This window comes from Lampris incognitus, chromosome 16, assembly GCF_029633865.1.
Source record: "Lampris incognitus isolate fLamInc1 chromosome 16, fLamInc1.hap2, whole genome shotgun sequence".
NCBI lineage: Eukaryota > Metazoa > Chordata > Actinopteri > Lampriformes > Lampridae > Lampris > Lampris incognitus.
In genome coordinates this window covers 38,320,820-38,347,571 of record NC_079226.1, presented here as the reverse complement: position 1 = coordinate 38,347,571, position 26,752 = coordinate 38,320,820, and the positions used below count along the sequence as shown (strand labels likewise).

The following is a 26,752-nucleotide window of genomic DNA, read 5'->3' as shown; positions in this document are numbered from 1 at the left end:
CTCCTCTCCCTCCCTCCCTGATTGACTCCAGCTGTTGGGAGAGCCGCGCGGAGGGGAGGGGGCCTGTCAGTTTGCATTGCTGAACAACGTGCTGAAGCCGACGGAGCGCGGAGGCGACGGCGAAGCCCGCGTTTTGTTTTGTTTTGTTTTGTTTTGTTTTGTTTGTTTGTTTGTTTGTTTTCCCGTAGAGACACTCCTCCAGTCCACGCGCCCAAGCCCCGCTTCCAGCAGAGCAGAGCAGACCGGACCAGACCAGACCAGACCAGCGGTTTGATGAAAACCTGGTGTCGGCTTTGGCGTCAGAGGCGCATGAGTACCAGCGCGTTTAGCTTCTTGAGTAGCAGCAGCAGCGGCGGCGCGGGCGGCGGCGCGAGCGGCAGCGCGGGCGGCGGCGGCGGCGGTGCGGGTGGCAGCGGCAGCAGCGAGGGGACCAGGGAGACTCTGCGGGTCGTGCAGAAACGTGGTTCTCGGAGACCTCAGTAGAGTCCGTCACCATGTTGTCCGCAGTACGTGGCTTGAGCTCTGGGACGTCTGCGAGGTCAGTACGGTGATGGGGGGGGGGGTTACTTGGGCTTCGCCTCTTGGCTCGGCGCGTTATAACGCTGGGACTGTTATGGATGATTGTGTAGCAGTTACGCGGAATAACCCTTTACTTACGAACGTTACCGTTACATGAGAACGTACACACGATGTAACGCGATACACACGATGTAACGCGATAGACACGATGTAACGCGATACCAGCGTCCCGTAAAGATGCAGCTATATATATATATACACACACACACACACACACACACACACACACACATATATATATATATATACATACACACATATATATACACACACACATATATATATACACACACACACACTTATATATATACATATATACACACATATATATATACACACACTTATATATATATACATACATATATATACACACATGTATACACACACATATATATATATACACACATATATACACACATGTATATACACACACATATATATACACACACACACACATATATATATACATATGTATACACACACACAAATATATATATACATACATATATATACACACACACACACATATATATATATACACACACACACATATATATATATATACACACATATATACACACACACATATATATATATATATACACACACATATATATATATATACATATATGCCTATACACATGTTTGTATGTGTATTTTTTTTCAACGAGGCTGCACATGAGAAAAGTTGAAGTACTTGAAATTCCCTCTTTGCAGAATGTTGGCGACTCTGATACTGACTCTGCTTTGCATCCACCCTGGCCGTGGGCAGGTAAGAAGAACCGTCTCCGTCGTGTTGCCCGATTGATATGTTTTTGCGGCGGTTTCGTTTATGTCGACTTAAATGGGTCCATGGTGTGGCGTAACGCAGCCTTCGTGTCCTGAACAGGTCCATTTGGCTTTGTATTTTCCCACCAGCACTCAGCTAGTTTTTGATATTGACGCACTTTGTGTATAAAATAACAGTTTTGAGCCCAAGTAAAATTGAAGTCACCGGCTTATTGCCACGGTGGTGGTCCTGTCTATGGTAGTGATGAAGTTGGCACCGTGGGGCAGGTTAGACGGAGTACACCGTCAGCAATGGGCTGGAAATGCACGAAAAGTCTGGTACAACCACAAGTACAGTTTGCATGAATGGGTGTCCTGATGGCACCAGTTAAATGTGGTCGTAAGGACAAGTTGTGCAGGAGCATGGCGAGCTCAACAAGCCTGTTCGTAATCTCCCCGTAGACCTGCACGGAGGGCTTTGCCTATGACCGCAGAGCAAGGCAGTGTATAGGTGAGTGACTCGACTTTCCCTACATTACAGTGTCTGGTTTGGAAAGTAACATTTTGCATGAGGCTACCTTGTATTGTCGACAGCGCTGTCATTTATAGAGTAACACACAATAAGATGAGTAGAGTAACAAAACGACAGCATTTGGGCGTCCGGGTGGCGTGGCGGTCTATTCCGTTGCCCACCAACACCGGGACCTCTGGTTCGAGTCCCCGTGTTACCTCCGGCTTGGTCGGGCATCCCTACAGGCACAATTGGCTGTGTCTGCGGGTGGGAAGCCGGAGGTGGGTATGTGTCCTGGTCGCTGCATTAGCGCCTCCTCTGGTCGGTCGGGGCGCCTGTTCGGGGGGAACTGCGGGGGGGGAGTAGCGTGATCCTTCCGCGCGCTACGTCCCCCCGGCGAAACGCCTCACTGTCAGGTGAAAGGAAACAGCTGGCAAGTCCACATGTATGGGAGGAGGCATGTGGTAGTCTGCAGCCCTCCCCGGATCGGCGGAGGGGGTGGAGCAGCGACCGGGACGGCCCGGAGAGCGGGGTGATTGGCCAGGTGCAATTGGGGAGAAAAAGGGGGGAAAAATACCCCCCCCCCCCCAAAAAAACAACATTTCATGTTTACGTTACTCAATGAATTATTTTGCTCTTAAATATTAAGATTTTAACAAACTAACTTGGTTTGAACGCCCGTAAACCTTTTGTGTTGCACCTGTTGCTTTTTCTAATGGAATTTCACCCCTATCTATGTAGGCTTATCCGTCTCCAACCTCTCCCCCCTCTCCCTCCCTCCCTCCCTCTCTCCCTCCCTCTCTCTCGCTCTGTCAGATGTGGATGAGTGTCGTACCGTGCCGGACGCTTGTCGAGGCGACATGCGCTGTGTAAACCAGAATGGCGGCTACCTGTGCATCCCGAGGGGCTTGTACAACCAGCCGTATAGACCCGAGACACCGGACCTCCCCGACCCTCCCTACCGAGAGACACCGGCGGGCTTTCCGGACAGCTTTCGCCCGCCCCCCCCGGGACCCGTGGAGCCCAGCTACCCCATAGTGAGGAGCACCGCGCCGTGCATCCTCGGGTATTCGCTGGCTGAGGACGGCACCTGTAACGGTAAGGCCGCGCTTCCAAACCCGTGTGAAAATATCCGGGATGGCCGCCGCGGTGTTTTCCCCCGCAGTAGACCACCAGGTGGATGGATTTGGCCCACCGTAAAAGAACATCCTGGATAGGATGCATCCAAGTTGTTTGCCAGCGAGTCGTAACCGTCCGGTGGTCATCGCGAAAGGTCACGTGTCAAACTCCCCCCCCCCCCCCCCCCGCTGTAGCTCTTCCACTTCAGCTAGACGAGCTCAAATAAGCGTTTTCGGGTATTCTAGCGGCGTCTGCAGCTCTCATTCCTCACGTGGCGTGGCGCCCGATTCCCCAAAAGTGTTGGTTGTTGCTTTTAAGCGTGCGGTTTACCTCCTTCAACAACACCAGTGTTACTTGGGACCACTTTTAGTGGAGGGGATTTGCGTTTATGTCCATGCCTGAGAGAACGCAGACAAAGCTCCCAAAGTAAGGAAGCCATTCCTGTGACCATAGTGGCGGGATTATGGGGTTTGGATAAGTGTCAAACTGTCTTACTGGAATCTCTTGCAATGCTGGTTTTTAAGTCAGTTTTAACCTGGTTGGTTGTCTCAAATGCACAGTATAGTGTTGACCACTAGGGGCGCTTCTTCAATTGCCCCACTCGTCCGAGCCGTCCCGGTCGCTGCTCCACCCCCTCTGCCGATCCGGGGAAGGCTGCAGACTACCACATGCCTCCTCCGATACATGTGGAGTCGCCAGCCGCTTCTTTTCACCTGACAGTGAGGAGTTTCACCAGGGGGACCAGAGCCCTAGAAAGAGAGAGCTGCGTCAATGAGGGGTCAGAAGGCGCGAGAGGGTCACGTGGTTCATGAATAGGTCCAAACCAAGCTTGGCGGGTCATTGAGATGAACTGCTTAGCCGCGATTTCTGGTAACTACTAACCAATATTTTCAGATTTTTACATTTACATATAGATATAGATCTATTCCAACGTGACACATATTCTATGCGCATGTGTAGGAACATTGAAACTAATATTTTGTTTGAAATTGACACGCTGTCACGCTTTAAATTACATCGTTAATTTGATTCAAACTTGCTTGTAAAATGGTCATCATTAAAATGTCAACTGTAGCTTCTTGCCTGTAAATTAACCTTTGATTAATGCGAGAAACATACCTTCGCCATAGACATCCTATTGCCCCGGGTCGCACTGTTTGGAGCTATCCGGGGCTCCCGTGATCCGCCATTGCTGTTAAATAAGTGGCCCATTGACGTCTACGGAGCTGACGTAACTCTCTCTTTCTAGGGCTCTGAGGGGGACGTAGCACATGGGAGGATCACGCTACCCCCCCCCCCAGTTCCCCCTCCCCCCTGAACAGGCGCCCCGACCGACCAGAGGAGGCGCTAGCGCAGCGACCAGGACACATATCCACATCCGGCTTCCCACCCGCAGACATGGCCAGTTGTGTCTGTAGGGATGCCCCGACCAAGCCAGAGGTAACACAGGGATTCGAACTGGCGAGCCCCATGTTGGTAGGCAACGGAAGAGACCGCCACGCCACCCGGATGCCCAGAGCTCAAATATTTCTGGTTTTTCCTGCAAGACAGACAGCACTATGAGGTCTATGTGGTCACGGGGTCTGTGTTCTGCAAAAGTCAATAAGTACAGAGAGTATGGGCATCCGGGTAGCGTGGCGGTCTATTCTGTTGCCTATTCTGTCGCTGGTTCGAATCTCCCTGTTACCTGTCCCCGTGTCTGCGGGTGGGAAGCCAGATGTGGATATGTGTCCTGGTCGCTGCGCTAGCGCCTCCTCTGGTCGGTCGGGGCGCCTGTTCAGGGGGGAGGGGGAACTGGGGGGGGGGTAGCGTGATCCTCCCATGTGCTACGTCCCCCTCAGAGCCCTAGAAAGAGAGAGTTACGTCAGCTCCGTAGACGTCAATGGGCCACTTATTTAACAGCAATGGCGGATCACGGGAGCCCCGGATAGCTCCAAACAGTGCGACCCGGGGCAATAGGATTTCTATGGCGAAGGTATGTTTCTCGCATTAATCAAAGGTTAATTTACAGGCAAGAAGCTACAGTTGACATTTTAATGATGACCATTTTACAAGCACGTTTGAATCAAATTAACGAGGTAATTTAAAGCGTGACAGCCGTGTCTGCGGGTGGGAAGCCGGATGTGGGAATGTGTCCTGGTCGCTGCGCTAGTGCCTCCTCTGGTCGGTCGGGGCATCTTTTGGGGGAGGGGGAACTGGGGGGGGGGTAGCGTGATTCTCCAATGCGCTACGTCCTCCGGGTGAAACTCCTCACTGTCAGGTGAAAAGAAGCGGCTGGTGACTCCACATGTATGGGAAGAGGCATGTGGTAGTCTGCAGCCCTCCCCGGATCGGCAGAGGGGGGTGGAGCAGCGACTGGGACGGCTCGGAAGAGGTGGGGTAGTTGGCCAAAGTAAAATTAGGGAGAAATGGGGGGGGGGAAAAAGTTTATAGGGTATCTCTTCCAAGCTGAATATTTGTGGTGAATCCGGTTGAAGCGGTCTTTAAATGGACAGCGTACACTCCTCATTCATTATCTAGCGTTTCGATATCCCAGAAAGCCAAAGCAGAACCAGGGCAGCCCGCGAGTGAGTGATGACTTGTTGGTTTACATGTGGGAATAACACAGCGGGACTGCACCGCTTCGCACGCCGCCCGTCTCCGACCAGTGTAGATGGAAGACGCTCCGCTTCAAGGAACATCCACTGTTTGACGTATGCCGTGGAATTTCACAACAGTAACGGATCCCAGATCTGAGATAAACATTAAGCGTCTGATGTCCTTCCCAGCTGCTTTAAATACGCACTGGACATCTTGGGATAATGGTTTCAGCGAGGCCAGCTGTTCAGGATGGCCTCTGCAGAGGCCGCTGGGGGGGGGGGGGGGGGGTTATGTCCTCCTAACTGAATCACACATGGCCTTGAAAGTGAGTGGAAAGTGTACGCACATTTTACTCGAAAGTGTGTATTAACTCAGACACAAATATGGGCCTTGTCTCTCTGGAGGGGCGCGAGCCAGTCCGGCTTCGGCTTTAGACCTTGTTTGGGTAAACTACAGAATCTGCACGCCAACGATGAGGTCATTTGTTGCCGAAACTGTGCTGCACTGGGCTCGGAGAACAGACATTCTTCTGTTGAGGCTGATGGTAACAAGTGCTCACACCGCTCAGCGTGTGTGTGTGTGTGTGTGTGTGTCTACGGAGGTTAGTAAATTGTGTGTGTTTCTGCACACATTTGAACACGCATACACACGGATTCATGATTTTGTGTTATAATTTTGTGTGTGCGCTGTCTGGGATATTGTCGTGTGTGTGTGCGTGCATGCATGTGTGTGTCTTGGGCTATGCATGTGTCAGTTTGAATGAGATTGCATGTGTAAAATGTGTCTGTCTTGTTGTATTTGTACATTTGTGTACTTTTTGCAACATGCAGACCTGCTGAAAAGACATGCAGACATGCAAGCATGTTTCTGTGTGTGTGTGTGTGTGTGATCTATAATGTATGTGGATATGTGATTTTTCTGTGTGTACATAGTGTGTAGTGAAGTCAGGGGCCGTTGATTGATGCCACTGTGGGGCAGAAAGGTAGCAGACAGCAACTTCCTGTCCCAACTTGTAACAAACACGGCTTTGTAAAGGAAACAGCACCGCTTTATTAGAGCCGCCGGTGCCGCCAGTCCAGGAGAACGGTACGACCCGCCCTCTCCTCTGCATACGTCTCTCCGGTTTCCTCCGCCGTGCTTCCACTTCGGCATGTCTCGGGTGTGAGAGCAGCACCCGGTCAGATGTTCAGATTCCTCCATAGATATTTTCCTTTTTCTGCCTTCAATGCCCAAACTGAGGTGTTCCTATAGGGTCTTTTTGAGCCGTGAACGATGCTTCCAGTGCTCTGCTCCACCCCCTCTGCCAATCCGGGGAGGGCTGCAGACTACCATATGCCTCCTTTGATACATGTGGATTCGCCAGCCGCTTCTTTTCACCTGACAGGAGTTTCACCAGGGGGACATTGTGCGTGGGAGGATCACAGGTGCCCCGGCTGCCAGAGGAGGCGCTAGTGCGGCGACCAGGACACATACTCGCATCCGGCTTCCCACCCGCAGACACGACCAATCGTGTCTGTAGGGACGCCCGACCAAGCCGAAGGTAACATGGGGGTTCAAACCAGTGATCCCTGTGTTGGTAGGCAGCGGAATAGACCGCCACGCCACCCGGACGCCCCGTAATTGCTCATTTTAATGGTTGCAATTGGGTTGGGCTCGAGTGGGAAATATAAGACATAGAGCGTCATGTTAGGGTGCCTTGCTTGTGGACAGCTCAGCAATACTAGTGTTGGCTAGTGTTGCGTGTTGGTCCTGAAGAACAAACTAGTCTCTCAAGTCAACAGGTTCCTCCAAACTTAAGCTCCATAATAAGTTACGAGACCTTTTCATGTTCGTCTTACATCTGATGACGTTATCCATCTTTTCAGCATCGGATTGTTTACAGCGCGCCGTCCGTCATCTTGTCTCCGAAGTGCTTTCACGGGCATAGAGAACACACGTAGATGTGCTCATCTCTCCATACTGGTCTTGTCCCAGCCCTGACTTTATAAAACACCAATTTATATTTTGGAAAAAAAGAAATGTATCAAGATTTGGTAGTCTGAGACTTGGGTTGAACTGGGTTTACGACTTCCATTTTTTTTTTGTATGTTCTATAGAAATGCAGACATACCTCGTGCACTCGCACGTCTTCTGTAAAATTGGTTAAAATTGCCAGCAGTAAATCCAGGGACCTCGGGCAACTCGTGAAACGGTCTATATAAGGAGCTGAACTGAAATGCTCCCCCCAAGCCTGTGTTGCAAAGAACATTCCCCACAGGGTCCAACTTGGCCTACACATGGGGTGCAGATGATATGAACTCCCATACAGAGGTTTTAAGTGGTAACTGCAAGCAGGTGCAGGGGGGCCTTGTTGCCCTTGGCCAGCGGCCTGGGGCTCCAGCCGTCTTCCACCCTCGCGGAAGGGCCGGCGGACAAGCTTGGCACAAAAGATACAACAGACCCACTTGCAGACGTTATCGCTTATCACGGTTGCCTGTTCAAACAAAGAGGCCCGTCGTACCCGAGGGTCCCACCCACCTCTCCCACCGTCTCCCTGTATGTCAGTGACTTCATTGCCCCAAGAAACATAAACAAGATGTTGGAATTTTTGATTTGTCATATCCTCATAAGGAAATGTGGCTATTATGGGAAAGTGTGTGAACTGCTCCAAGCGAGTCAATGGAATTTCACCCTGATTGTAATCTGCAGCCTTGTTATAATGGCGGTAACCCGATTCCGTGTTAAAGTGTTAGCTGTAACGCAAAGTGGTTTCTCAAGGTGGGGGTCCAGCCGTCATCTGAGTAACTGCCCTCTGCAGCCGGGTTGTTGACGAGACATGGCATTTTCACTGTCATACAAGATAAACATGAGTATTGTCATCAATTTAAAATGCAGTAACTGGTTAAAAATGTCTGTTATAAAACCGCTTTGTCGTTAGAATTTTTTACATTTTTGAGCCAAATCTCAAACTTGTCCTGCGGTGTGACTGTCTCAAGCATGGTTCAGTAAGTTAAAGCTTTTATAAATGGAAAAGCATAAAAATGTTGATTAAATACCTTGGGTATAATTTTACAAGTGTCTTTTTGTAAATTGCAATCATTTTTCCATTCATATATTTGTAAAAGTGTAGGAACTTGATACATCTTGTCACTGAAAACAATTTCCTGTGGTGTGACATCATAGCCTGATTTTTAAATCGGGCAATTCCGCTGTCAACTTTATATGAATGAAGGACCCCATTCAAGCCCGTGTTGCTGAAGCCCCATGTGAAGTCCATGACACGTGCACATGGTAAGTTTCTGTCTCATAAATGTTCAGATATTTAACTTTTTTCAAACCGCTATGAAAGTGTTGTTGTTTTTTAAACTACATAATTATGGAAGGTTATGCAAATGTCTCGCTAACTGCTAATGACAGGTTAGCAATGACATTCAAATATTTTCTGCTGTTTTTGAAAATAAGTGTAGAATGTGATACTGCACTTTTTTTTGAGACAAAGAATTGAGGGAGAGAAATGAGTGGGTGAGAGAGGACACAGAAGTATAGAGAAAATTAACATTAAAATTAACACAGAAGGGGGGGGATCCTAAGAGAACGATGGAGAAAGCAGATAGAATTTGAATATTGCCCTATAAAATGCAGCCATTATATACTTTAAAAAATCATTCACATATCTTAATGAATATAATTTGAGTATCAATCATATTAGCTGTGCTGCACTGCAGGGATTCTCTAGAGGAGTTTCAGTACTGACTGACTGAACGATCACCCATCGTTGAAAGTACTAGGCACAGCTTACACTAGGTTCACATAGTCTTGTTTAAATTAAGCTTTAATAACATTTGTGGATAACAAGCTAATCATTTTATAATTAGTTATATTTGTTTTTTATAATACCTGAATAACAGTTCTTATAACTGTAGGGTTATCACACTGGAAAAAATAAATGTGTGTAATGAATTAGTCATTGACATGGATATTTGCTTTTTTTTTTTTCTTTGATTGTAATGGATTGTCTATGAATTTTCCAAACAGGTATAATGAAAAGAAGGCTGAGGGGAGAGTGGAAACCTTCAATATCAACTTGCTGCCAAAAAGGAATCAGAATGAATTGCACAAAAAGTGGAAAGCGTCCATAAAAAAAGAAAATGTAGGGCAAGAGAAAAGGCACTCGGTGCTATTCTAAACACAACCCCACTGTCTCCAGAGAGCTTACTGGAGGAGGCAGTGGCTGAATTACCAGTGGAGCCTCCTAAGCAGTGTTACCTCTTCAACCAGTGGTACACCGTAATGTGGAAAGACATACTTCTCCATCATCCCATCATCAGAGGCCACACCAACAAGATGGAAGAACCAAACAAAACGAATGAAAGGAAAACTAGCAAGACTGCAGAGGGAAAATCCATCCATCCATCCGTTATCCAAACCGCTTATCCTGCTCTTAGGGTCACAGGGATGCTGGAACCTACCCCAGCAGTCATTGGGCGGCAGGCGGTGAGACACTCTGGACAGGCCGTCAGGAAAATAAAATGCTGAAAGAACGCATCAAAACTGAAGAACGAGAGGGCTTCTGGTTGGTGATGTAAGAGCAAAGGCGTCGGCAGCAGGTCTCCCAATCACATTGTCAATTTTACTACTTAAACATCAGACTTTCCTCTACAAAACCATCAGTTCATTATAAACTCGCGTGACATCCTTTGGTATCAAAACGAGCAATGCCAAACAAAAGAGTTCCAGTGTACAAGCCTCAGTTGCAACACGAGCGAACGCTAGCCTAGTGTAACCGGTTATTTTCTTGCCCGGTGCGGGATTCGATACGGGGTGTACTGCACCACAAGGCGACATCACTAACCGCTCGACTAAAGGGTCAGACCCGTTAGCTAGGGGCTAACATGTCTTATTAGTAGTTTACACTAGCAAGTAAACTTTAAGCTATGGGGGCTAGCAAAGCCTCTTCTAATAGCGATGTTGCTAGCCTACCTGTTGAGGATGCTATGGACAACATCTCCATGAAGCAACTGGTGACCGAGTTAGCAAAGCAGAGAGCCGGCTTGAAGAATGATGTCTCTAGTTTGATTCAAGAATCTTTAAAGCCTCTTCAGACAGATGGATGCCCTCTAGGATACGTTTGGTTCTTTCCAAACCTGCCTTACAGCTACGGAAACTGTCGCTTGAGAGAACTTTGAACGATTGACTGCAGCCGAATCTACAATCCAATCTCTCCAAGCTCAGAACCAAGCACTGTTGGATCGTGTAGATGACATTGAAAATGGGTCACATAGATGGAACTTGAGGATACTTAACATCCCAGAGTGCAGTGATAGCGACAAAGACCCGGTCAAATTCATTTCTGAGCTCCTGGTGGAAAGCTTGGGTCCTGATGTGTTTACCGAACTGCCAGGGCTCATCAGTCTTTTGCCCCAAAATTGAAAGACAGGAAACCAGCAAGATCATTCATTGTGCATTTTCTTAATTTCAAGCAGAAAGAAGTAGCCTTACAGTGGTCCAGGAACCGTGCAGGGAAGTTCCGGGAGACAACTCTGAGAGTTTACCCTGACCTCAGCCTTGTGTTGGCAAAGAAACCACACTGCTTACAATGAACTGAAAGAGGCACTCTATCAGAAAAGAGTTCAGTGTCGTCTGATCCATCCTACCCGCCTGGTGGTAACTTTCGAAGTACAGATGCTCACCTTCAAATCGCCTGAAGAAGCTCAGGAATTTTACAATCATCAGGTAATTAAGGAGTGAAAATCATCTGTGACTGGTGACATTCATTATTGAGAAGAACGGCCTCTACAGTAAGCACAGGACTTAAAGATCTGGACCTTACTTAGAGAACAGGGTTTTTCTTGCTCAAGCCGAAAGTTGAATTATGGACTATTATGGTATGCATAATCAGTCTTCATCATTTGACATAGGAACCCTTTTACTCGATCCAAAGATTTTCAGGCATGAACTATTTTGTTTCCTACTTATCTTTCCAACCTTATGTAAGTTGATAATCATTAGGCTTAGACAAACAGTTAATCATTGTTTCTTGTTATTCCAACTACAAGAGTCAAAATAATTTCTGTTGTCTGTAAATATTATAATTGCCTTTCAGTGCTCCTGAAATAACCATTAAAATACCTGATGTCTGCTTAATGCCCATTTACACTTGCCCATGTGATAATTTATCTTTCTTTTATCTCTCACGATGGCTATGTGATTTTAATAGTTGTATACAACGTTATTGGGAGCGCCTCAAATTAGAATAGCGATAATGTAGAGGAAGATGAGAGACACTAGACCCAACAATACAGACGAGCTGAAGGCTGCTATCAAAGCAACCTGGGCTTCCATAACCCCTCAGCAGTGCCACAGGCTGATTGCCTCCATGCCATGCCGCGTTGATGAAGTAATTCATGGAAAAGGAGCCCCAACCAAGTATTGAGTGCATAAATGAACACACTTTTCAGAGGGTCAACATTTCTGTATTATAAATCCTTTTTTTGATTGTCTTATGTAATATTCTAATATTTTGAGATACTGGATTTTTGATTTTTATGAGCTGTAAGCCATAATCATCAAGATTAAAACAAAAAAGGCTTGACATATTTCACTTGATTGTGTAATGAATCTACAATAAATGAAAGTTTCATTTTTTGAATTAAATTATGGAAAATAATGAACTTTTCCACAATATTCTAATTTTTTGAGATGCACCTGTAACTACATCACCAGGGGACTATAATCCCTTACAAGCACTGAGTAACTGCATTTGTCCATGCATTTATCTTCAGTTGACTCGACTACTGTAAGTGTGTCTCTCTAAAAAATTGATCAAACAGCAGCAGCTGATTCAGAGTGCTGCTGCCCAAGTCCTTACTAAGACCAAAAAAGCGGATCACATCACTCCAGTTCTGAGGCTGTTACACTGGCTTCCTGTCCGTTAAAAGATTGATTTTAAAACTCTGCTGTTGGTTTATAAAGCACTGAATGGTTTAGGGCCAAAATAAATTTCTGATCTTCTGCTACACTATGAACCATCCAGACCTCTTAGATCATCTGGGACAGGTCTGCTTTCTGTCCCCATAGTCAAAGCTTAACATGGAGAGGCATTTTTCAGTTTTTATGCACCACATAAATGGAACAAATTCCCAGAAACTGCAGATCTCCCGCAACTCAGTTCTTTTAAACAGTTCTTTTAAATCAAGGCTGAAGACTTTCCTGTTTGCAGCTACCTATGAAGCTTTTGATTATCATCTTACACTGCACTGTAACCTTTAGTCTATTTGTTGTTAAAATGTCTTTTTAGTGCCTTATGTTACTTTTCTTAATGCCTTTTATGTTTTATGTACAGCACTTTGAATTGCCTTGATGCTGAATGTGCTATATAAATAAATTTGCCTTGCCTTGCCTTACACTAAGGCATCAGTAGTCATGAATGGCAAGCACTCCAAATTTTTCTCGTTGTCAAGGGGAACATTTAAAGGGTGCCCTTTAAGTCTGCTCCTATTTGCATTTGCCATTGAGCCTGTCTTTCATGTTAAAATAATCTCCAACAATAAATGGAATTTCCAGATGGGGGAGGGAACCAAGCTGTCTCTGTATGCAGACGACCTACTGTCGTATGTGTCTGACATGGTGTGGTGCATTCCCCATTAGTTCATGCATTTCATAGATTCAGGGTCTTTTTGGGCTATAAGATCAACCTCACTAAAAGTGAGTGCTTTCTGGCAAACAACCAAGCTCTTGCAATCCCACAAAGTGACTTGCCCTTCCATCTGTTTAGATCTGGCTTCAGGTATTTGAGCATTAATATTATTATTAATTATAATATTATTAATATAAACCTATTCTAAACTATACCAAAACAACTTCACACCCCTCATTAATAAATTAAAACATGATTTTTTTTTGTTCATTAATTTGGCCGGGGAGATCAACTATATTGAAATTAACGTTCTATTCAGATTCCTCTACCTTTATCAGTGTCTACCAATATTTCTCCCAAAGTCCTTTTTTTTCAGTCTATTGATAAGTCCATATCATCATTCATCTGGGGGGTAAAGGGGTAAAGTCCCCAGAATACAAAAAAGACTCTTGCAGTTTAATTGGTCCCAAAGCAGACTGGGTCTACCAATATATGCTTTATTATTACTGCATGGTCAATATAAAAAAAAATAAAAATCATATACTGGGTCCAAACACCAAAGCTAAACCGGTGCAAAATTGAAAATGAAACATGCCTTTTAATGTCCCTCCCACTCTGGTTACTTCCAATCTCCCTATAGACGTATACCTAACACTACACCTCTAACCCTGTTGTTGTTGTTGTTGTTGTTAATACCCTACGAATTTGGTCACAATTTTGATACCACTTCAGTTTAAAATATTTCTCTAATTTGGCCCCCATTTGTAACATTCATCGTTCAGTCCCTGCTAGAATAGACAATATCTTTGCCGTATGGAAAAAGAGCGGTCTCTCCAAATTTAAAGTTCTCTACACTTAGGGTATCTTCTCTACCTTTAATCATCTTTCTCAAAAATTCAACCCCACCCACTTAAGTCATTTTCGATATCTCCAGACCCGACATTTCATACAAAATATTGATCCAAACTTCCCCAATACACCACGACCTTCTGCTATAGTTGACATACTCCAAGTTCCTTCCGATCTAAAAGGCTTCGTTCCAGAAATCTATTTCAGCATATCATCCCTCATAGATGCTTCTCTCAATAAAATTAAAGAGAACTGGGAGGAGGAACTAGGGGGACGCAATACCTGTTGAATCTTGGAATGAGGACCTAACGAGAGTTAGTAGGAGCACATCATATGCTAAACTTAGTGTAATTCAGTTTAAGGTCTTGCATCGTACTCACCTCTCCAGGTCTAGGCTAGCCAGAATTTATTCCAACGTCGATGAGAATTGTAGCAGATGTCATAGTATCCCAGCAAACCTATTTTGGTCATGCCCTTCCTTATCTGGTTGTTGGTCAACAGTTTTCAGGACCCTCTTACAGGCACTAGACCTAAATCTACAACCTAATGACTACTCAGCTCTCTTTGGCACAGCACCAACTGACCAACAGATTACTAATAAGCTTAAAGACATTATAGCATTCTCCACTCTACTTGCCCATAGGAGGATTCTGTTGCATTGGAAATCCCCCCCCCCCAAACCACCGAACACCTCACTATGGATGAGTAATCTTATGCTCCACTTAAGTCTTGAAAATGTTTAATACACAATTAGGGGATCCAAAGAACACTTCCACTCCACCTGGGCCCCAATGATGTCTTATCTCAACAGACTGAAATCCCCCCCTGATAACTCATGAGTGTTGAGTTGATTACAAGCGATGACACTCAGTCAAACACGGCTGTTTCCTTTATAATTTATATAACTATCATGTGTCATTTGTTTGTAATTAGGGGTGCACGATATTGGGGTTTTGCCAATATGCCGATATTGTCCAACTCATTTTTGGCTGATTGCCGATGCCGATATCGGTATATGCACATTTTAATTTGTACATAATTGCAGAGAACATGAAGTCTCTGTTGCAGCGGGCTGACCTGAAGCTGCTGCACTGACCACGGAGCCGCGCGCACCCATGCGGGCATCAGGCTGCTGATTTCTATTTTTATGTGGCTTATCTATTTCTTTTTTTTTCTCTGTGCGGGTACACGACCCTCCAACAGGTAAACACTACATATAACTGTAAAAAAAACCGAGTGCAAGCTTTTAAAAAACGATTAAAATCGGTTCGAATCCTCATGTTACCTCCGGCTTGGTCGGGCGTCCCTACAGACCCAATTGGCTGTGTCTGTGGGTGGGAAGCCGGATGTGGGTATGTGTTCTGGTTGCTGCACTAGCGCCTCCTCTGGTCGATCGGGGCGCCTGTTCAGGGGGCAGGGGGAACTGGGGGGGGGGGGTAGCGTGATCCTACCACGCGCTACATCCCCCTGGTGAAACTCCTCACTGTCAGGTGAAAAGAAGCGGCTGGTGACTCCACGTGTATGGGAGGAAACACGTGGTAGTCTGCAGCCCTTCCCGGATCGGCAGAGGGGGGTGGAGCTCGGAAAAGTGGGGTAATTGGCCGGATACAACTGGGGAGAAAAAATGGGGGGGGGGAATCCTTAAAAAAAAGAAAAGATTAAATGAATACCTCATTGTATCAGGGGCAATGCGACGCAGCTATGCAACCTTGTGGGCTTTTTTTTCATTACACATTAAAATACTGTAGCGGATTCAGGGGGACAACGCAACCACAGGAAGTGCCGCGGCCGGGACGCGAACCCATGTCGCCCGCACCGCAGGAGGCATCGATAACCGCTAGACTAAAGGGCCAGGCTCGCGAACTCGCGAGTCAGCGGCCAGCGTGTCTTCGTATCCATGCACGTTACAATACTAATTCAGTCACATCAACGTGTACCCATGACCCTGCAGTTAAAATGAGCTGGTTAATTAATTCAGTCACGAAGTTAATGTATGTATCGCTTAACTCACCCATTTTCCAAAGCGGCCTGCTTTAACTCTCCCCAGAAACTCCTCCGGAAACACGACTGGCATGCAGACTTACGTGACGTAGCAGGGGAAAAGCCCCGCCCCGCCTACGTGACGCGTCACTTCCGTCCCTGGTCCAACGGTTCGCATCGCGTGCGCATGAGCGCCATCTTGTCAGCCCGTCATGTCGGCGTTTCGGGGCCCATGGCGTTACTTCAGTTAAGTCTTTATCGGCCGATACCGATCGGCGCGTCCCTAGCTGTAAGTTACGTGTTAGTTGTATGTATTCTGCTATATGTGTGGTCGCTTTGTTCGTCAGCGAGTGGTTCTTGTAAATCTGGTATTAATTGCTTATTACTCCGTCTGTTGCATGTCTGTCCATCCTGGAAGCGGCATCCCTTCTCTACTGCTTCTCCTGTGGAGTCTCCCATTTTGTTTTTCCTGATGGTGGTTTTCCTGTGGAGCGTTTCCTGAACTGAATCGAGGGTCTGAGAATAGGGGATTTTGTACATTGGTCAGAATTTCATTTTGATTGTTAAGCCCTCTGGGACTAAATTGTGATTTTGGTCCATACTCGGAGTTAGTATAGCTGTAGGCTGATGGTCATCCCCTCTGTACCCAGCGCCCCCCAGTGTCTCTACTGTATAATATACATATAAAAAGTTGAAAACTGCCAATAAGATTGTTGATGAAAATGTTTCTGCCTCAACTCCTTCCCCCCCCCCCTCCATTCCAGACATTGATGAATGCGAGACAAACACCCACCAATGCAATCCCACCCAGGTGTGCATCAACACAGCGGGGGGCTACACCTGTTCCTGTGTGGAGGGCTACTGGCTGGTCGCCGGACAGTGCCAGGGTAAGTACCAGAAACGCATCTTAAGATGATGAACTGGGTCGAATACTGCAGACTACCACATGCTTCCTCCGATACATGTGGCGTCGCCAGCCGCTTCTTTTCACCTGACAGTGAGGAGTTTCGCCAGGGGGACATATTCCCCCCTCCGCCCTGAATAGGTGCCCCGACCGACTAGAGGAGGTGCCACTGCAGCGACCAGGACACATACCCACATCTGGCTTCCCACCTGCAGACACGGCCAGTTGTGTCTGTAGGGACGCCCGACCAAGCTGGAGGTAACACGGGGATTCGAACTGGAGATCCCCGTGTTGGTAGGCAACGGAATAGACCGCCACGCCACCCGGACGCCCGAATAATTGATTTTGTTAGTGTTGAGAGCTCTATGACTGCGATGCAGGACACTGCATGGATGCTGAGCATATCTTCCTTGGCTAGATGGAAGTTTCAGAACTAAAAGTTCAGGGAGGTTGAGCTCCAAACCTGAACTGCTGAGCAAAGTGGGGAAACCGTTCTTAAATCCCGGCATGCTGAATGGGTAGAGACTTGTCCAAATAGTTGGTGCGGTTATAAAAACAAACTGTGCCTCTGGTATGCACTGAAAGATGCACACAGCCACACAACCAAGTTGGTTTAGTTTTCCATTTTTCATCTATGATCACAAATCAGTGTATTTTTAATTGCGATGGCTTTGGCATGTGGGTTTGAACCCACATCACTCATCCGACTGGCTGCTTGACTTCAGATGCCAGGTGGGGAAACCTCGGCTTTTATTTCCCTGGCGATGACTCCTCTTGATGAAAGAGGACACGGCTAAGCCAAAATGGAGATGTTATGACAGCATTATTCATAGCGGGCAGGTGGATCGGAGCGTGTCAAAAGTATGTTAGCCTCTGGGCAAGAGGACTGCCTTGTTTTGCACTCTTTGTATTGCACCGCCCTTCATCAGCTAATCAAGTGAAACAAAATAAGTGTATTCACAAAACGGAGCATGACGGCTTTGGAAGTTGCTGTCAGAGTTGTCCAAGATAAGGTCATCTGTGGCCAGATTTCAGTGAAGACTTAGACCCTGTTGTGTCCTCTAATGCTTGTGTTATTATTTGGTTGTATTTTCATTTAAACCACTAGATGTTACTGCTAACTTTTGAGTATTGTTTTTACCAGAAGTGTTGTTGTAGTATAGTACAAAGGTAGTGACATACAGGGAAACAGGAAGTAGAGACTGGAAGCCATCCATTCTGCAAGATGTTCATTAAACCGTAAGCTAAAAGTCATCCATGTTCTCCTGCATGCTTTATGTGCCATCCACCTCTACAGACCCTGTTTACACTTGGTTTTAAAATGCGTTTTGGCCCAGCGGATCACAAGTGGACAGCGAGACACATCCCCGTTTACACCTGTGTCTGTCATGCGTCTCCAAATGCGTCCTGCTGACCACTTGTGATCAGATTTCGTTACTCCGAAGAAGAAGAAGATGATTTGCTGTTACGTCCTTGTCGGGGACGCATCAGGACGCATTAGCGTTTACACTACAAAAGATATGTGGTCAAATGCGCCCAAGACCACCTCGGCAAGTGGTTTGAGTAACTGCTTCACAAAACGTTTTGGTGGTCGTTTACACTGGTATTTAGCGCTGTCCACTTGTGATCCAATTGCAAACAAAAAAAAGACATTTTAAAACCAAGTGTAAACGATTTTAAGTCTAAGACACACAGACACGTTAATTCCATTTTAACTTTTTTATTTCCGTGTCTCTCTCTTTGCCCAGATATTGATGAGTGTCGCTATGGTTACTGCCAACAGCTGTGTGCCAACGTGCCTGGCTCTTACTCCTGCTCCTGCAACCCTGGCTTCCTGCTCAACCCCGACCGCCGGACCTGTCAAGGTACACACACACACACACACACACACACACACACACGAACATGCAAAACAAGACAGCTTACCTTAAAGCAAAGTGCAGCTTAAAAAACACATTTTTTTTATTCCCCCCCATTTTTTTCCCAATTGTACCTGTCCAATTACCCCACTCTTCCGGGTCATCCCGGTCGCTGCTCCTCCCCCTCTGCCGATCCGGGTAGGGCTGCAGACTACCACTTGCCTCCTCCGATACATGTGGAGTCGCCAGCCGCTTCTTTTCACCTGACAGGGAGGAGTTTCACCCGGGGGACGAAGCGCGTGAGAGTATCACGCTATTCCCCCCAGTCCCGCCCCCGAACAGGTGCCCGGCCGACCAGAGGAGGCGCTAGTGCAGCGACCAGGGCACGTACCCACATCCGGCTTCCCACCTGCAGACACGGCCAATTGTGTCTGTAGGGACGCCCGATCAAGCTGGAGGTAACACGGGGATTCGAACCGACGATTCCCGTGTTCATAGGCAACGGAATAGACCACTACACCACCCGGATGCTCCACATTGACATTTTTTAAACTCGGTGATTAACGGTGCACTTCCATTCATGAACATAAAGCAGAACAGCGTGCAAATCAGTGCACATCATATATGGACAGTCACAAGCTGAGACTGTTAAAAACAACACAGTATTGGGCTGTACAAATAAAATTGACTCGACTCTCTCTCCCTCCCTCCCTCTCTCTCTCTCATGGTGATGTGATTGGTGCTGATAAATCTGTCCCATAGATGTGGATGAGTGTGAAGATGAGCCGTGCACTCACGGCTGCTTCAACACCTACGGCTCCTTCATGTGCAACTGCGACGAAGGATTTGAACTGGCGGCCGATGGCACTTCCTGTATTGGTGAGGGACAGCTGACTGGGTTCTGTCCCTAATATAATTAATTTCATGTCAAGCTGAGTGTGTGTGTGTCTGTGTGTGTGTGTGTGTGTGTGTGTGTTAGTTAATCCTACATGTGACAAACATGAACTCTGTGCTTTTCTTGCGAACAGACTTGGATGAGTGTGGCTTCTCTGAGTTTTTGTGCCAGCACAGATGCATCAACACGCCGGGCTCGTTCTCCTGCGTCTGCCCTCCTGGCTACTACGTCTACGAGGACGGCCGGAGTTGTGAAGGTAATACCAAAGGGGGGGGAAAGGAAACCAGACCTGCATGAATTGTGCCTGACTTGTGTTATGAATGAAGGAGTTTTTTATATGAAGAGTAACACCTACCATAGACGTCACCCCTGACGCCTCCTTCCTGTCTAAAGTTTAGGACAGTTTAACTGCATCGGCGTAAGGTTCTTGTTTACTTGTTTGACTGAGTGTCGCTAAATCTCTTTTTGTTATGGTGTCGTTGGGGGGGGGGGGCATCCGGGTGGCATGGCGGTCTGTTCCGTTGCCTACCAACACGGGGATCGCTGGTTTGAATCCCCGTGTTACCTCTGGCTTGGTCGGGTGTTCCTACAGGCACAATTGGCTGTGTCTGCGGGTGGGAAGCCGGGTGTAGGTATGTGTCCTGGTCGCTGCATTAGCGCCTCCTCTGGCCGGTCAGGGCGCCTATTTGAATATTAGAAAAGCGCTATATAAGTTTAATTATTATTATCCGGGGGGAGGGGGAACTGGGGGGAATAGCGTGATCCTCCCACGTGCTACGCCCCCCTGGTGAAACTCCTCACTGTCTGGTGAAAAGAAGCAGCTGGCGACTCCACATGTATGGGAGGAGGCATGTGGTAGTCTGCAGCCCTCCCCAGATCGGCAGATGGGGTGGAGCGGCGACCGGGACGGCTCGGAAGAGTGGGGTAATTGGCCAAGTACAATTGGGGAGAAAAGGAGGGGGTGGGGTGTCATCGGGGGACATTTTGAATGTTAGGGCATGAGTGTTGCATTTCTCCTGATCAGATTTCCCACGTGTGCTTAAAGATTTGATGTTTTTCAGTTTCCCTGTTTTTCTTCTTCTTTTGTCTTGATATGGAAGCTACTGGATCGTTGTGTTCTACACTTAAAAGATATTGTTGATGCAAACTTGAAGCATGATGCTGATGTGTGTTTTATTCTATCTGTGGAGATGATGATGATGATGATGATGATGATGATGATGATGATGACCATGACCTGTTAAACTGACTTTGATTGTTGTGTGTTTGATTTTGAAGACAGCAATGAATGTGACACTGGTAACAACACCTGTACAACAGCACAAGTATGTTTCAATTTCCAGGGAGGCTATACATGCCTGGACCCTTTACAATGTGAACGTCCTTACATTGAGCTCAGTGACAAGTGAGTGCACGTCCTCTCTTTCCGCACTTCATGTTTCTAGGACCGGGAGTAGTAAGCAAGGAGGGTCGTTCCGTTCTCCATAGTTTTTAATACATGTTGGGAAGCTTGTCCTCGGCGTGGACAGCGACAGTCTGAACTGTTTCTCTTGGGCTCAGAAAACTGAGGTGGTTCAAAAACAATTAAGGCGAGCTGGAGTTCACACTTGCCGGCACTAACTTCCGCCGTTAATCCCATATCGGCGTTCCACTGGGCCCCGTAAAGCTGCTTACATCTGCAGACGCTATGGAGCGGGACCCTCCCTCCTCGGTTGCTGCTCCAGGGGTGGAGTATGTTATTTTGCTTTTGACACTATCGGTCAAACTTACCCCCCAAAATAACAGGTTCAGATTCCGTTTCATTGTTCTGCTTCATAATCTGCAATTATGTGCCTGAAGCCTGAAAGACTTTTTTTTATTCTGTTTTGTTTTTCCAGTCAGTGCATGTGTTCTGCTGAGAACCCTGCCTGCAGGGACAAACCTTTCACCATCCTGTACCGACACATGGACCTGTCCTCCGGGCGCAGCGTGCCTGCAGACATCTTCCAGATGCAGGCCACCACGCGCTACCCCGGGGCTTTCTACATCTTCCAGATAAAATCGGGGAATGAGGGGCGGGAGTTCTACATGAGGGTGAGTGAGATGAAGGAAGTGGTATCGACGGCTGTTGGGTGTGTGTGCATATGTGTTGTCTGGGGAGGAGGGTGTGTGTGTGTGTGTGTGTGTGTGTGTGTGTGTGTATGGCGGGAATATGGAAGGCCAAAAAGCCAAAAGCTGTGATTGGACATTCATTTTTGATTGTTTAGAAAAGTAACAAGTGGGGTTGGTTCTCAGGTGGAACCTAATCATGGTTTCAGTTCCTGTGCCTTATAAGGAACTGTTGTTAAAACCACACCAGGTCATCCAGATGGGCCAAGTATGCAATCACTGAAACCCCTCACCAAAGATAATCAATCAACCAACCAATCAATCGATTGATCAATAAATCAAGTTGCATTTTATATAGCGCTTTTCGAGCTGCAACAGCCTCTCAGAGCGCTTTACAACGAGTGTGTGGCAGATACTGTGGCAGTGTATTGGGGTTCATGGAGAAGTTGGGGGTTACGGCGGCTTACAATTACCAGTATCGTTCCAAATTCCTCCCAGGCCAAAAGTATAGTTATCGTACAGATTGAAAATGTATATTTTTGTGTTGGGTCGCTTTGTAAGTAAACAAATTTGTTGTGGCTGCAAGTAAAGTGACAGGTCACGATAGTTGCAGCATCATGTTGGTTAGTAGTCAAAGAGCTTTTGCTGAATCTCCACGAGGGTTGTGGCCACCTTTGGCAGTAGTTCCATGTTTTATTCGTTAAGACTTTTATTTTTTTTGACTAAACATCCTACAACTATGCTGACAATTTAGCATATTGCAAAGCAGATATCCACAGTTTCCACATGAAAGCTGCTTGATGGCATCACTTTCACCCATTACAGTTGAATACGTTAAGAAAAGCGTGGTTGGCGTCCAGTTAGTGTAGCGGTCTATTCCGTTGCCTGCCAATACGGGGATCTTCGGTTCAAATCCCTGTGTTGCCTCTGGCTTGGGCGGGCGCCCCTATAGACACAATTGGCCGTGTCTGTGGGTGGGAAGCCGGATGTGGGTATGTGTCCCGGTTGCTGCACTAGCGCCTCCTCTGGTCGGTCGGGGTGCCTGTTCAGTGGGGAGGGGGAACTGGGGGGAATAGGGTGATCCTCCCACGCGCTATGTCCCCCTGGCGAAACTCCTCACTGTCAGGTGAAAAGAAGTGGCTGGCGACTCCACATGTATCGGAGGAGGCATGTGGTAGTCTGCAGCCCTCCCCGGATCGGCAGAGGCGGTGGAGCAGTGACCGGGACGGCTTGGGAGAGTGGGGTAATTGGCCAAGTACAATTGGGGAGAAAAAGGGGAAAAATCAGAAAAAAAGAAAAGCATGGTTAGCAAAGAAGAGCGAAATTAAATGGATGCTAAAAAGGTGGCAATGTAAAGTGGGAGAAATGAAGTGGAGTGAAAAGATGTAGCTGGATGATATTGATGATATGGGTGATGTAGATCATATAGATCATATAGATGATATGGATGATATAGATCATATATATGATATGAATGGTGTAGATGATATAGATCGTGTGGATGATATAGATCATATAGATCAGGGGTGTCAAACTCCAGGCCTCGAGGGCCGCAGTGTCTGCAGGTATTTGTTGCAACCGTGCACTACACCACCTGATTTAACAAATTAGCTCACCTCCTGGATCAAGGAGGGAATGGAACTAGTTTAATCAGGTGTTGTAGTGCATGGTTGCAACAAATACCTGCAGACACTGCGGCCCTCGAGGCCTGGAGTTTGACACCCCTGATATAGATGATAGCGATGATATGGATCATATGGATGATGTAGTATATGGTATGGAAGATATAGATGATATGGATGCTATATATCATACAGATAATATGGATCATATGGATGATGTAGATGATATGGAAGATATATATCATATAGATGATATGGATGATGTAGATGATATAGATCATATAGATGATATGGATGATGTAGATGATATAGATCATAGATGATAAGGATCATATGGATCATATGGATGATGTAGAAGATATAGATCATATAGATGATATGGATGATGTAGATGATATAGATCATATAGATGATATGGATGATGTACATGATATGGATGATGTAGATGATATAGATCATAGATGATCTATATCATATATATGATATGGATGATGTAGATGATATAGATCATATAGATGATATGGATGATGTACATGATATGGATGATGTAGATGATATAGATCATAGATGATATGGATCATATGGATGATATGGATGATGTAGATGTTATGGAAGATATAGATCATATAGATGATATGGATCATATGGATGATGTAGATGATATAGAACATATAGATCATATAGATCATATGGATGATGTAGATGATATGGATGATGTAGATGATATGGATGATATAGATGTAGATGGAAGATGAAACATACATTGTAAGAGGAAATGGTTTGAGATTTGAACATTTCAACTCCACAAAAAAACAAAAACGGCAGGTTTTGTCCTAATGTGGTTTTGAATGAAGCATTAGATGTCTCTGGTTTACAGGGTCAGTGTTCAACAGGGAACTTGTGTTTTGTAGTAAGAAGCAGACTCCAAACAGTGCAGACTCTTGACACCGACACAAAAAAACATGAAACATTTTCAACTATGCGTACTGCTGTGTACATTACTAAATATAATGTGCATTCTTTAACAGTTTTGTGCTCTTGAGAGACGACAACACAGGACAATAATGCCCAACGATGTCAAAAGCAACTTGTCTTTACATAACAATAGTACTTATGTCATAGTAATAAACTATTAACAAGGATCGACAGAGGTTTTGACCTTTTAAAAAAAATATGTCCATGTTTTTTAAGCAGCCCTCTTTAACAAAAGAGAGACACTGGGTTTAATTCAGACATTTGGCACTTTTTAAAAAATTGGGTTTTAGGCTTTATAACAATGTAGCGTGCTCGCCACGACCAGTAGATGGCGCAATTAGTGTGTGCGTTGTGTCTAGTCAGATAAAGTTGCTTTAGTTGAGTCAGAAAGAGGCACATGGAAGGCACCTGTTTTCTACTGTGTTTTTATTTAGGTGTAAAAACGTACCGCAAAATCTTACAGAACTGTCTTCTCATGTAGGTGTGGTTGTAGCATTTATTACATTTACACACTCATGTTTTGGCCAAACCACAGGCTGCTCAAGCTCACCGTGGCAACCCTAAATCCGTATAGTTGATGGAAAACACAATAACGTTCTCTGACTTTGAGCCTGGACTTGTGCCCACTAACATATTTTCATTCTGTGTGAGATCTGAGTCTTTGACTCCCATTGCTGTTTGCAACCATCACGTTCCATCATGTTCCATCACGTTCCAACCCATTCCATCACGTTCCATCACATTAATAGTAATAATAATAGATACATTTTATTTGTGGGCGCCTTTCAGAGCACTCAAGGACACCTTACAGAACACAGTAAAAAAAGAAACACACAAGCAGCACTAGATCAGACAGCAGAAGACCAAAACAAAGCAGGGTAGACAATAAAAAGTTAACACAACGGATAAGTATAACATCATCATCTGCACAAAACTCAATGAAGCGTGTGTCAGACTGAATATGCCAGTTTGAAAAGGTGCGTTTTGAGATGGGATGTGAAGGTTGAAAGAGAGTCAGTGTTGTGAATGTCTTGTGGAAGAGAGCTCCATAGGCGGGGGGGCAGAATGACTGAAGGTTCTAGACCCCATGGTAGTCAAGCGGGCCGGTGGTGTAGTGAGTTGGAGAGCAGAAGAGGATCTGAGAGTGCGGGAGGGCGTGTGGATTGGATATGAAGGAGTTCAGGAAGATATGAAGGAGCTAAGTTATTAAGGGCCTTCAAGGTGAGGAGCAGGATCTTGAAGTCAATACAGTATTTAACAGGGAGCCCATGGAGTTGCTGAAGAACAGGAGTGATATGATCTATGGAAGGAGTTCCATCTTATTCAGTCACGTTCCATTCTGGAATCATGTCTAAAATTCCATCACTCTCTCTCTGTCCTTATCCCTCTTATCTTCACAGCAAACCAGTAATGTGAGCGCCACCCTTGTCTTGTCGCGCCCCATCAAGGGACCAAAAGAGGTGGTGTTGGACTTGGAAATGGTCACCGTCAACAATGTCATCAACTTCCGTGGCAGCTCCATCATACGTCTAACGGTATTTGTGTCGGAGCATCCGTTCTGAGCCCCCAACCCCCCCCCCCCCCATCCCAACGCCACCACATCGCCCGTGTCTCAATACGTCCCCAAAGGAACTTCAATATCCCAGTCTTTAGCTCAGAATCCACAACGGACCAGCTGCACCTGGGGATGACATAAGGAGGCCGCCCGTCACCCTTTCTTTTATTACCTCTGAGTCATCACCGGTAACGGCACATCCAATAACGACAGGTCTGCTGATGGGAAAGGATTGTCCAGACCACAGTCCCCACCCTGTTTTAATGGACACTCTTGCTTTCATGGCTGCAAGATGGACTTTCAACACAAAGGGATATTTATGGTGTACAATTTCTGTCATCTATTTTTTTTTTATTTAGAAAATGATCTCAACATGGCTTATAAGTCACTGAAATTTAAAGTATTTGCATTCGTCCATGTAGTTTTTGTCATCTGTCCTATATTTGTTTGTGATCTTCATCCATTCAGATGAGCTGGGAAATGGAAAGCTTATAACAAGGGCGTCAGTTGGCCTAGATTCTTATACGCTTGAATCCAAAGTTTACTTTACAAATAGGTGTCAACTGCATTATACATTTGGAATGACAGAAGGGATCCATAGAGGTGCAGTTGTTGATGTGCAGGGGGAATAATGCAGCCGCCGACTGAGTTACTGATATCCATCTGCGCTGATCAGCAAGTTTACTCACGACACAAATGATGTCAGCAGACATGAATTTTGTCAGTGTTGTTTTTATTCCTGTTAAATGTCTTTTAATTTCCCCACACTTCTTCAAAAGGAGAACCTGTAAGCGAGCCTGGTCAGTAAATAAACACATGCTAGACCTGTGAACCTGTCCAGAGGGATTACTTT

At 46.0% G+C, this 26,752-nt stretch overlaps 1 protein-coding gene across 1 annotated transcript; it reads left to right on the top strand.

Annotated features, from left to right (window-relative positions):
• The first annotated feature begins 26 nt into the window (after nucleotides 1-26).
• fbln5 (fibulin 5) lies at nucleotides 27-26,731 on the top strand. The gene is made up of 11 exons (XM_056295784.1): nucleotides 27-538; nucleotides 1,297-1,351; nucleotides 1,810-1,858; nucleotides 2,675-2,956; nucleotides 16,766-16,888; nucleotides 18,654-18,770; nucleotides 19,527-19,643; nucleotides 19,793-19,915; nucleotides 20,938-21,064; nucleotides 21,537-21,732; nucleotides 25,745-26,731. Exons 1-11 carry the CDS (start codon nucleotides 495-497, stop codon nucleotides 25,904-25,906), a joined length of 1,395 nt encoding a protein of 464 aa, XP_056151759.1. The 5' UTR covers nucleotides 27-494; the 3' UTR covers nucleotides 25,907-26,731.
• The last annotated feature ends 21 nt before the right edge of the window (nucleotides 26,732-26,752 follow it).